At 38.1% G+C, this 13,179-nt stretch overlaps 1 protein-coding gene across 2 annotated transcripts in view; it reads right to left on the minus strand.

The window, feature by feature from the left end:
* Positions 1–13,179, minus strand: part of Pip4p2 (phosphatidylinositol-4,5-bisphosphate 4-phosphatase 2) — a 49,647-nt gene that overhangs the window by 18,452 nt on the left and 18,016 nt on the right. For both annotated transcript variants that reach the window (XM_051198005.1, XM_051198001.1), the window contains exons 2-4: positions 11,428–11,576; positions 5,906–6,012; positions 4,574–4,697 (exon numbers count right to left, since the gene is read on the minus strand). In XM_051198005.1, the coding sequence (XP_051053962.1) occupies positions 4,574–4,697; positions 5,906–6,012; positions 11,428–11,576 (380 nt within the window). The remainder of the gene's footprint in view (positions 1–4,573; positions 4,698–5,905; positions 6,013–11,427; positions 11,577–13,179) is intronic.

The raw sequence follows: 13,179 nt of genomic DNA on the forward strand, positions 1-13,179 counted from the left end.
CACACTTCTTTGGTTTTCTATTATTCCTAGGATAAGGCCATGTGCCTTAATTTAGGCTAGGTTCATCTCTGTATTAACACAATGTATTCCCATGCTCTTTTCCAAACACATTCCACATGATTCTTGTTTGTTGTCTTTGGTTTTGTTTGTTTTGTTCCATACAGGGTTTCTCTGTGGAACAGCTCTGAAACTCACTTTGTAGATCAGGCTAGACTTCAATTCACAGATATCTGCCTGCCTTTATTGGGATTAAAGGCATCTGCCACCATGCAAATCTTTTCACACAATTCTTCATTGTGTTTCCCTCCCTACTAGCTTAGAAAACTCTATGAAAATAGAGATGGCTTCCTATGATTTCCTTGGGATTTGCCTAGCACATGGTACATACCCTCTCAATATTTCCTAGTAGATTACATTAGCTCTTTTGTAGGGTAGCTACAAAGATTAGGAATCTATAATGTAAGGAATGCAAAGTCATCCTGGAAGGAAATTCTTGAGTAAGTTGGGAAGTCTGATCTAAAGTTTTAAATGATACTACATCCAAAAGACCATTTCTTTGTGTGAGACAAAGAACAACAAATGTGTTTAATATACATTTAGCCAAGTCAACTTACTTTATATCTCCTGACATCTGTGAAGTATACTAATTTGTACTAAGTCAATATGAAGGAATTATAAACAGAAATCTGTGGTTTATCCCAAGTATATTCCAAAATTTATCTAAGCATGGTTGTTATCAATAAAATATGACACAAGGAAAGGAGTTATATTTTATCCTAGATCAGAGAAATCTGACTCATTATGATGAAATGGACACAAAATTAGATGAATGAATAAATTTCCATTTCCTTCTCCAATCACAACTAAAGTGATAGTAACTGAATCTCAAGATGTAAGATACAGTAATGAAAACAAGAACAAAACCAAGGGCAAATGGCTTCTAATTTGTCTGCCGTAGGAAATCAAAACCTTAGCAAGTAAGTTGGTGAACCAGATGCTGAAAAGTAACTCCCTGCAGAGGCATGCCAGCGAACACCAGCAGGTTCCCACCAAAGAATCCTATTGCAGTTCAGGTATTTGAACTACTTTCAAAGTTGGATGGTAGAGGGTATAATAAAGCAATAAGCATCACACTTCCATGCTCACTGAAGCATTAGTCACAGTGACCAATATGAAAAAGCAACTTGTAAACTCACTGACAGATTGAGCATCACACTTCCATGCTCACTGAAGCATTAGTCACAGTGACCAAAATGCAGAAGCAACTTGTAAACTCACTGACAGATTAAGAAATAGTGGGACATACATGAAATAATTCAGCCTGGAAAAAGAAGGCAACTGTAGCACAGTATGACGACATGAGCGAATGTGGAGGATGGTATGTTAAACAAAACAAGTCAGACACAGAAAGAGTAACACTGTGTGATGATGTCTATACACAGAACTGCAAACAGTGAAACCCACAGAGGCAGAGAGGACAAGCATTGTTCCAGTAGCACAAGAAGGACAAAGAAGAATTAGGAACTGTCTATTGCGGAATTACACCTAATAATAACTGTCTCAGCTTCTTGAAATTATGAAGAAAGCAGATGTTATGTGTTGAAGTGTTGTTTTTACAATACTTACACTAATAAGGGCATATACCAACTGATCTAAATGTTTGTGTGCGATGATTTTAATGTACACATGTATATAAACATGAGACGTACTTCTTAAGTACATGATTTCTCGTTGTTGGTTATACCACAAGACTGAAAACCAAATACCAAAGTGTTCCTGTAAACTCTCCCTCCATACTGCAAAGTAAAAAGCATTCCTCACTCAGCACATGAAAGAGATGAGTGGTTTATTCTGAAAAGGAATTGAGCTGTCAAGCCTGTGATCCCAGGAAAGCAGTAGTATTCTACGAATAAAGCAGTTAACGTCTACAGCCAGAACAAGAGGTAAGTATTTTATCAGTGCGTAAAATGCTGGATCCCAGGTCCAACACACAGCCAGAAACAGTACAGTAAGGTAAATTACCAAACTCTGGACCCTAAATCACAGAAAGTATCAATAATCCTTCAAAAGTAAAACAAAAGTATATGTTTTTCAAATATAAGTCATATTATGACAGGAGATCAGAAAATCTTTCCCCAGGGAAACTGGCCCCTTAACAGATTTACAAGTACTAATGAATGATTAATTTTCAGAGAAAAATGGAAAAAAAATCACCTAGCCTCTATCTACATGTACAGTCCAATGGGTGAACTTAAACATTTGAGTAATTTTCTATTATGAAAGAAACACAAATAGAAAAATGAGAACAAAGCAGAGAAAAAGCACTGAGAAAAGTAACAGCTCCTAAAAAGCATCATTAGTATTTTCTGAGCGATGTCATGAGGAAGAGATTACATCAAAGGGAACAGAATTTGAAAGGCTCTTGAGTATTTAAGCTTAAGTTTGATCATTTGAAATAAATCTAAAGGCCCATGGAATATTCTCCCTGGGACACATCCTCATGAAATTTCAAATCAATGAGGAAAAGTAAAGAAAAGAAAGAAAAATAAGGAGAAATAGAGAAGAATAGTCAAATAGAAAGGAATTAAAACAGTAACAAAAAAAAATCTCATTATCAATGAAAATAAGACTACAATTTTCTGAAAGGAACAACTGGAAACCTCAAATTCCATATCTAAAGAAATCACTATACAAATGTGATGTTAGATTAAAAACAACCTAAGAAAATAAAGTTTACTTCTTGTGTCTTCTCAGGGCAAAGTCAACGATCTCATGAGGGAGCATGAGATGCTGATTGAAAAAGACCTTTCAGGATGGTGGTAAAGAAGGCCCCAAGAGGACAGCTGCGGAGCAGACAGCTATAGTAGGAGAGCCTAGCCACAAGTGACTAGATACAGAGATTGTATAGACCTAAAACACCATGTAAAGAACCAAGAATGTACACATAGAAAACTAAAGAAACCAAAGCAGAGGGCCAAATATTTACAGGTCAACCCATATGCTGAAAGTCATGTGGGGAAAATTTACCACATCATGTGGCTTAGCTATGAACATGATTGCCCAATCCCATAAAGCATGCAAACAAGAAGTCACACAGTAAGTCCACTGGGAATAAGGGAAGGAATTGAGGGTGGGAATACAAAGAAGGTGGTGTGAGTATAAACGTTCAGGTTGCATCTTATAAAATAGTGAATAAGGTCCAAAATTGACAAGAAAAAGCTAAAACACAGAAAACCACTGTCAGGCAAGTAACTGGAAGGGTTGAAAACATTTGAGGGATGCTAACTAGTAATCGGGTAGATGAGGAGATCCCAAGCCTGACTGGACATTTAGAACGTATGCATACAAATTGCTTTAATACAACAAATACGTAAAAGTGAAAGGGCCCATCACACCTCCTAAGTTCATTCACTGCATGGCAGCATTGATAGACTTCCTTACCAAGACTAAAATCACTCTCTCCCCTACAATGTGTTGAATAACAATAGAAATCCTCTTAATCTTTCCAGATGGGGTGAGCCATTACAAAATTAATTCCTTGAAAATCAATAGTGACATGGAGTTAGAAGTATTTAAAACAACTTCTACAGATTTGCTCACATTAAGTACTTTAAGATTTTTGTCCAATGGTTTGTTGCTGTGGAATAATCCTTCTGTACACGGTGTGAATATATGTTTGTTGCTGTGATTGGTTTAATAAACAAGTTGACTGGCCAATAGCTGAATGGGATAAAGGTAGGTGGGAAAACCAAACTGTGAGTGATGGGTTGAGGAAAGGCAGAGTCAGAGAGGTCACAAGGAGACATAGGAAGAAGCAAGACAGACGTGCCATACTGACAAAAGGTATCAAGCCATGTGGCAGAGAATAGATAAGAAATAAGGATTAATTTAAATGTAAGAGTTAGGTAGTAATAAGCCTGAGCTATTGGCTGAACATTTATAATTTACATTACGTCTCCCTTGGGATGTGGCTATCAGGATGGGAAAATTTCTTCTATCAGTTTGTCTAATCATAGGTGTCAAAATTAATTTCCTATTCTCCAAAAATAATTTTTGTTTTTGTTGTTTTGTTTTATTTTGTTTTTCAAGACAGGGTTTGTCTGTGTGAAGCCTGAGCTGTCCTGAATATCATTCTGTAGATCAGGCTGGCCTCAAACCCACAGAGATCCCACCTCCCTCTACCTCCCAAGTGCTGGGATTAAAGGAATGTTCCATCAGTGCATGACACCAAGTATAATTTCTAAAGTCAGAAAAATTTTCATAAATCATAGTAAGAATTATTCTTGCATCTAAAAGTTGAACATGTGTACTTTGCCAATTAGTAAGGTGAGACAGCTAAGATTTATTTACTCACAAATACCCAGAGTTAAAATAGATGCATCTTTTGTCTAATGCACAAAGGATGTTATAGATGCCTGCTATACTCTGAACCCATCATCTTCATAAGTAAGGCTCTATTTTAACATTTGATCAATGTCTACTTGGATAAAAACTATACAATTATAAACAATCCTCAAATCTATGAGATCATGACCTAGATTTTCAGATTAGTGACCAAGGTACAGCTACTTACCAGAAATGTGTTTCCACAGTGCCCACACACCACTCTTGTACCTTCTGGCTGGATTGGCAATGCAGGTTGAGTAGGTTGTTCTTCAGAAATGAGCATTACAGGACCAAGATTAATTATGCGTCGACTGTGGGAAGAAATGGCAAATAAACTCATGAACCCACAAACAGAACACATAGCCAGAAACAGTACAGTAAGGTAAATTACCAAACTCTGGACCCTAAATCACAGAAAGTATCAATAATCCTTCAAAAGTAAAACAAAAGTATGTTTTCCAAATATAAGTCATATTATGACATGAGCTCTAATCAATGACCTTGGGAACCATTTAACTGCCATTTTGAAAGTTTAATAACTTCAAATCAGAAAGGTCATTTTGTTTTCTTATTGTACACAGGTAACTTAAATTTGGTTCAAGACTGAATGCATGGGGCTGGAGAGATGGCTCAGAGGTTAAGAGCACTGATTGCTCTTCCAGAGGTCCTGAGGTCCTGAGGTTCAGTTCCCAGCAACCACATGGTGGCTCACAACCATCCATAATGAGATCTGGTGCCCTCTTCTGACCTGCAGGGATACATGCAAACAGAACACTGTATACATAATAAATAAATAAATAAATAAACAAATCTATTTAAAAAAAAAAACTGCACAAAATATTTTCCACATTAAATACCAAATGCTGAGCTCAAACCAAATTTCTCTGAAAAAAAAAAAAAAAAAAAAAACTAGTATCCCCTGATAATTATTCAGTAGGAGATGGAACCAAAGTAAAGAAAGGCCCATGTTTCCTCTCTATTCTCCAGTCTATCGTCGGGTGATGCATCTGAAGGTCAAAAGGCTGGAGAAGTTGTAGGAAAAGAAAACAGTGAAGGTGTTTATACACTTGCATGTCAGCACAGGCTTAATGGCATTTGGTATAGGCAAACAACTCGAGGCATTATTATATATTACAAAGATACTCATGTAGCATGCAAGGAGATAAACAATAAAAAAAAAAAGTTTCCTGGATTAAAATTAATCATATCAAAGGTAAGCTAAATAGTTATTTTTAAGTAAGTTAAATGAGCCCTGGTTTATTATAGTTCATTAAATACCCACATAAGAAAAAGAAACCATCCATTGTCCATTCACAACATTATATCCTATAAATCTACAAACACTTCTGACTACCAAGTTCTAAGTCTACCATCTCTATAACAACGATAACAAGAAAAATCTATGCTCTGTAGTGACTGAGCACAAAAACTGTCTGGAACAAAGCCTAGCACATAATGAGCCTTAATAAACACTTGTCGAATGAGCAAACGAATGAATGAAGGAATCTTCATCTCTTACCAGTTGGGTCTCGGACATCCTATTCGCCGAGATGTGTCCTTACATATGAGGAGACAATTACAGGGGCATCTAACATATTTCTTCCCTGTTGGGGGGGTTTTGATTGGCTAGATAATGGAAGAAAATGCAAACACAGGAAATCAACCAAAATACAAATTATCACAAGTTGTGTGTGTTTAAGGAGGAAATGATAACTTTAAACTGGAAGACCCCACAGTGTTACCAAGGTAAAGTCTAAGAAAGAGTATATGCACAGCACATGGCTTCAAATGCTGAAGATGTTGGTTGGCGAGCACTCAGACATTCAGGGGCTGTGAGGAAGGATGTGATTGCAAAGAACCCACTTCAAAGCGAGTTTGTGCTGACCTTTGCTTTAGGGAAGGAATAGTTAGTGCATGCTGGCCGTTTTCTCCTTGAAGTTCACAAGATAAGGTCATATATCCTGCCACTTAGGGAGAAACATACACAGTACTATCGTTCGTACCTGCCCAACCTCAACAAAAGTAACGTTAGAGGAAAGTGGGCTCATTTTACCTTTTCTTCAACTGCCCAATGGAATAGAAGGGATTCATTTTAATGGCATATCTAATTTAAAAGTTTGCAAATGTTCCAAATAGTAGCATAGTTTTTTTTTAATTTATAGTATATTTAAAGTGAGAATAAATAGCAGAGAAGAAAGCACTCCTTGCAATATTAGAACAGAAGCTTGCTAAACTGAATAGTCACATTGAAAAGAACAACTCTCTTCTGTGGTATTCCTTCCAAAACATATGACCTGAAGCCAAGCATGGGGAAACAAGAGACAGCTTGAACTAGGGCACAGCCTACAAAATACCCTGTCTGTATTGATCAAACGTAAAAGCAATAAAAAGACAAAAAAGAACAAAGTTCAGATAGGAGAATGTTAAAGCGATATGGCAACCATATGCAATATGCGAGTCTAGTTTTACTTCTGAAGTAGAAGATTTTCTTTCCGAAGACACTAATGAGGCAGTTTGGGAAACAGGAATTAGGGCATAAGATTAAACAACTTGAGCTGGGGAGATGGTCAGTGTTAGGAGCACGAGAGGAGTGTGTGTGTATGTGTGCGCATACATACACCCACATACACCCACATACACACACATACACACACATACACCCACATACACCCACACACACATACACACACACACATACACACACACACACACACATACACCCACATACACACACATACACACACACATACACACACATACACACACACATACACACATTCCAGTTCTAGAGGCTCTGACTCCCTCTTCTGGCCTCTACAGGCACTGTACACATGTGGCACACAGACACCCAAGCAAGCAAAACTCTCATACACATTTAAAAAAGAAGAAAGAGAAGTAAATAAATAAAACTGAAAAGAAATAGTAGTAGAATGTCAACATTAATCTTCTGCATTTGATAAATTTGTGCTAGTAAAACCTATTTAGAAAGAAAAGCATGTATAGAATAATGTTAACATTTGTAAAATAAGGGTGAAGGGCATCGGGGAAACGCTTCACATTTATCTTCAGGGAGTCCTTAAATTACAATAGTCCCATTTGCACTTTTTCAGTTATCTGGTAATGTTAAGAAAGGCATTTGTATTTGTGTTCAGTAACACATACTTAGAATACTTAGAATATTGAGGGTTTTTTTTTTTTTTTTTTTTTTTTTTTTTCAGGGACAGCAATAAGAAGTATGAGGTTCCCTGAAGAAGTTCCTGGGCATCAGCAGCAAGCTACAGCTCTTAGCCCCTTGATCAGCAGGGAAACGCCCTACACGGCACAATGAGCATCCTGTGCTGGCCACAGGGGATGCTCAATACGCTGGGTATGCCAAACGTTTCTTATGGACATATTGTTACATAGCCCAGGAAAACTGAGAAGCATCCATATATACCATAATACCATTTAACACTTTATCCTTTAAGAAACAAAAAAGAATACCAAATGTTTCAAGTAAATATCTGTGAGGGAAATACATAAATGTTGGTAAAAAAAAATATCTATAATTTATTAAATTATATTGCAGGTAACTCAACCTGAATGTCTAACATTTACAAACATCAAAGATGCATATCTATAGTATATAAAGCACCCAGAAAAACAGAACTTGGGCTTATTTAGGCCATTCAAAATTTACTGTGACATAAATGTATGTTTGACAATGGATAGGATTTTTTGCACACATTTTATTGCTTTCTCACTTCTAGACATCAGTTCCCTTCACTTCTAGCACAAGACAACTAAGTTAGACTTTGAGCACTAGCCCTTAGTGCCAGCCCTCATCATTTCCTATTTGGTCTGCATGGGAGAAGGGGTAAAGACATGCCTGGCAGCACTTTTTTGTTTATATGTGTGTGTGTGTGTGTGTGTGTGTGTGTCTGTCTGTCTGTCTGTCTGTCTGTCTGTCTGTCTGTCTGTCTGTGTATGCATCAAATGTGTACAGTGCCTATGGCCAGAAAAGAGCAACGGGTTCTCTGATACTGTAGTTACAATACACTGCTGTTACTTGCCAAAGGGGTACTGGGAACTGAACCCACGTCCTTTGCAAGAGCAACAAGTACTCTTAACCTCTGAATCATTTCTCCAGCCCAAGCACATGTTTTAAAATTATTATTTGATAAAATAAAGTTGCCTAGCTGTGCATGGTCACATGTGCCTTTAATCCTAGCACTCAGAAGCCAGAAGCAGGTGGATATCTGTAAGATCCAGGCCATCCTGATCTACACAGCGAGTTCCAGGACAGCCAGAGCTCTAGTGAGATCCTATCTCAAATAAGAACAATAATAGTAAAAACTGCTTTGCTAATCAATACGCTGGGCATTTTATTCCTGTTTCCACAACAATCCTACAAATTGGTATTATTTTACTATGAGGAAATTACAGTTTAAAATTTGAAGTTCCCCATGATACAGTTACTGAGGAGAAAACAGGGATTCGAAGTCCGGTCTGTCAGCCTCGGACTCTCAGACCACAATCAGATCCAGGCCATTTAATCGACAGATTTACCAGGTTCCTAAGGCTCCCAGGCCCCGTTGCAGGTGCTTGGGAAAGGATCACTGTAGGAGACAGACAGTGATGTAGGGAATAGCTCTGTTGGACCTGAGCCCACTTCATCCATTGTCTCTGACATTTTCAACCCAGAATTCTCTGAAGCCACTCCCAGGTGCCTCATAACAATTCACTGAAAAGCTTATGATCAAATTACATGGGAGACATTATCAAGTCACACGTCAAGGCACTCCTCCAAACTTCCTTGGCACTATTACCTCCTTTGTAATGTTAGAGCTAGGAAAAAGGTAGTCTGATTCCATGCAATTACCTACTCTAGTGTACCCGATATTGTTTAGTTTCCTTACTCCCTGGAGGAAACATCATGACAAGAATCGCCATATTTCCTTTAGGCCCCCAAAGTCATTTTCTTATAGCAAAAATTCTGTACAAATGAATTACTGACTGACTGACCCTGTTTGTTGAACCTTCAGAAACTTGGTTTCAGCATGAGTAACGTACTTGGTTCTGTTTACTTCCAAAGAATAAACACAAAGCCTCAAAACGTGTGTGTGTGTGTGTGTGTGTGTGTGTGTGTGTGTGTGTGTGTGTGGTCCATGCGCACACGCGCGTGTCCATATTCATTAACAAAAGCCAGGCATGGTGATACATTCTTGTATCACCTTCCAAACCTTCCAGGAGCTGAGGCAGGATGATCACGGGGGCAGTCTGAACTATGTAGTAAGATGATGTACCTAAAGGTTCTGGGGAGAGGGCTCATAGGAACTCAGAGATCCACCTGCTTCTGCTTTTCATGCTGTGCAAGTGTGAGAACCTGAATTCATCATCTACTTAAAAGGATAGACGTGACACCTGTAACCCCAGCAAGGGAAGGTGCAGGGACAGTCAGCCTAGTTGAAAGGTTGGACCTCTACTTCGGTGAGAGATCCTGATCCTGTCGTTAAAAATAAAGGCCAAGAGTAATAGAGGAAGACATCCTAAATCTTCCTGTGGCCTCCAGGCCTCCACATGCACAAGTACCACACACACACACACACACACACACACACACACACACACACACACACACAAAGACACTGGGTGGTTTGAAAGAAAATAACCCCTAAAGGGAGTGGCACTATGAGGAGGTGTGGCCTTGTTGGAGGAAGTGTGTCACTGTAGGGGTGGGCTTTGAGGTCTCTTTTGCTCAAGCTTCATCGTATGACAATCAGTCAATTTCCTGTTGCCTGAAAGATGTAGGACACTCAGCTGTTTCTCCAGCACTACATCTGCCTACATGCCTCCATGTTCCCTGTCATGATGATAATGAACGGAACTATAAACAAGCCCCCAAATTAAATGTTTTCTTTAAGAGTTGCCATGGTCATGGTATCTCTTCACAGCAATAAAAACCCAAACCAAGGCAGACATCATTTCAAACACATGGATAGAGATAGCAGAATGGAAGAAGATATAATTAAATCCAAGGAAAGCATTTCAGTTCTACCTTATAAAATTAGTATTTATGTCAAATCACTTTTATTTGCTTGCCAAGTCTCCATAGAACACAATAGAAAATGATCCTAATTAAGTTCACTAGTCATTGATCAACTTACACACCAGCTAGATTTGTAGTTATGACTGCAAATCATGACAAACTTCTCTAATTTTTTTCTCTTGCACAGAAAAAATTGCAATGAAATATATTGCTTTATGAATTAGAGTTTTAGTTTAAAATTGTCTATCAAACATTGGAAGCCCTGGGTCTATGATTTGTGGTTCTTACAGACAATGATCACTTCTTCACAGTATTCCAAACAGGAAGAAAATACAAACATCAAAATTCAATTCATATTTAACTAAAGATTCCAAAAGAGACTGAAAAAACTTTCAAGTGTAACTATACAAGCAAGAACAGAGATAACTAAGTAGTACATCCCTTACCAGGTACTATTTGAAACTGTAAAAAAATTTGCTAAGATTTAGTTATTTGTCACAAAGATCAGTTTTTTTTAAGTGTCCTTCAATTACTTAAAAATTTCATTGCATTAATATCTAGCAAGTGGATTAAATGCTAAGCTATTTGAAAATAAGCAGTTTGACACAGAATGTAATAATAAATTTAAAATCAAAGAAAAAGAATGCTGACATTATATGGATATTAAATAGTTTTCTATATATTAGAGATAAAGATCAGTAAAGCAGTAAAACCCAGTAGATTTGCACAAACATAAATTGGACAGCTACTAAAGAGAAATATAAATGCCTACCATTTATAAAGAATCAAAGGATATTATAGTTAAGCTAACCAAGAAAAAAAAAAAATGACGGTGTTATACTAAACATGTACAGGCATCCTTACGTAAGAAAGACAGGCAGAAAAAAAGTGAGCTTGGACATCATATTTGTTCCCAGCCCACATTGGCACTTAAATAACACTACTGAATAATTTCCTCCAGAAACACGACATCCATTAGTGAGCTAGGCTTTTTAATGGAAGTTTCCACTTACCGTAGCTTCATTGCAAACTGTACACTTAACCACATGCTGGTCAAGTTTACCATCCAAGTTGATGAGTGACTGGCACACGCGACAGTTGATCACAGGAACGCCACTGGCTCCTGGACTGGCGATGGCGGTATATGGCGGTGGGAGTTCAGCTGCAAGGGTTTACACTGAATCAGTCTTCGGAATTACTGTGGCTAGGTTGAGCATAGAAGCATTAGACACTATGAAAATACTTCTTCCATATTTAAGATTTAACACTAGCTGACTCGTCCTAGTTGCAAGGAGCAAACATGTGTTGTCAAGCAGAATAATTGTACCTCCGATAAAAACCAAATTTTGATGGGTTAGATCTCTTTCAGTGGGGAATTTTTCTTTTACTCAAAATACCCACCCCGTTCCTTTCCATTCATTTGTATAGCTGTTGGTAGTAGGTTGTGTAACTGAGAATCTAATACTAGTGCACTTGTAATTGCAGCCCTTGGTAAGCTGAGACAGGAAGATAGCAAAAACAAGGCCAAACTGCTCTACTACATGAATGATGGAACAAAAGGCTCAAGGTTCCCATACTTTAGCAACTGGGCTGGGACATATTTGGGGACTCTCACACACAGAGAGACAGCACTATAATATTTACTCCTTAAGATACTAAAAAGCCCACCCACAAGTGGATGCCTACACACAACTCACAAGATAAGACCAAGTAGCTTCTCTGCTAACTATTACACTGTTACTAAAACATCCCCCATCCCCTCAGTAAAGCTAAGATGCCCAAACCTACATCCTCTCTTAGAGCTTGCCTTTCTTGAAGTACATTTGGATTAACTTTCACTCTGTCTGATTGGACCCTTGGCAAATTCTTTTTTTGCCCAATCATGTCACCAGCCCTCAAGACACTGTTTCACATGGCAATAAACTCTGCCAGAGAATAATAAAGAAATACAAGTTCTTGGTAGTAGAAAACAAAAGTGGCCAACAAGCAGAAGTTTTATAATCACTTCCACATAGCACAAGTTGAATACTTTTGTGCTTTCTCTATACCCCAGACCAGTAAATGACTGTCTGTAATCATAACAATATGAGGACTATGAGAAAGTTAAAGAGAGACACAAATTAACCCAGGCACACTGAACTTAACAGGAAGGGAAAAAGATGGGGACTATCCCAATTTCAGAACCAAACAAAAGAAGTGAACTTAACAATTTCTAGTTTCAAATGTCTGTTTACCACTAAGAACTTTAAAAGGAGATGTGGGAGTTATGAGTAAAATGAAATGATGTCTGGGACAAGATAATCCGGGGGCAACCACAACACAAGGACTGGAAATAGATGAGTGACAAATGACAGCTGATGAGTACAATGACACAAAAGAACATGTGCTTCATGTGTTTTTTAACCTTGATCTTAGGCCGAAGACTTGGCAGGGAAAAAGATATTTTAAAGACAGACGTATGCGCCTCCCTATGCTATCGGGTCGTCAGCTGTCTTTCTCTTTTTTCTTCTCCTCCATGTGAATGGACTACAGCAAAGGAATGGACAAAGAATTCTGCCAAGCTGATAAACACTGGCACTCTGGGTATATAGAGGATCTTATGAACCACAAATCCCTAGATTCCTTTCTCCTTCAAAATGAAGTATCTCTAAGACTCTATTTTCTTTGGCCAGGGATTAAATAAAAAGATGACATCCTAACCAAAACCTGAGAGAGCCTGGGGTCTGGGTCCCTTCCTCCAGGAACTGATTAGCACATCTCATAAA

The sequence above is a fragment of the Phodopus roborovskii genome, unplaced genomic scaffold, assembly GCF_943737965.1.
Source record: "Phodopus roborovskii unplaced genomic scaffold, PHOROB, whole genome shotgun sequence".
Taxonomy (NCBI): Eukaryota; Metazoa; Chordata; class Mammalia; order Rodentia; family Cricetidae; genus Phodopus; species Phodopus roborovskii.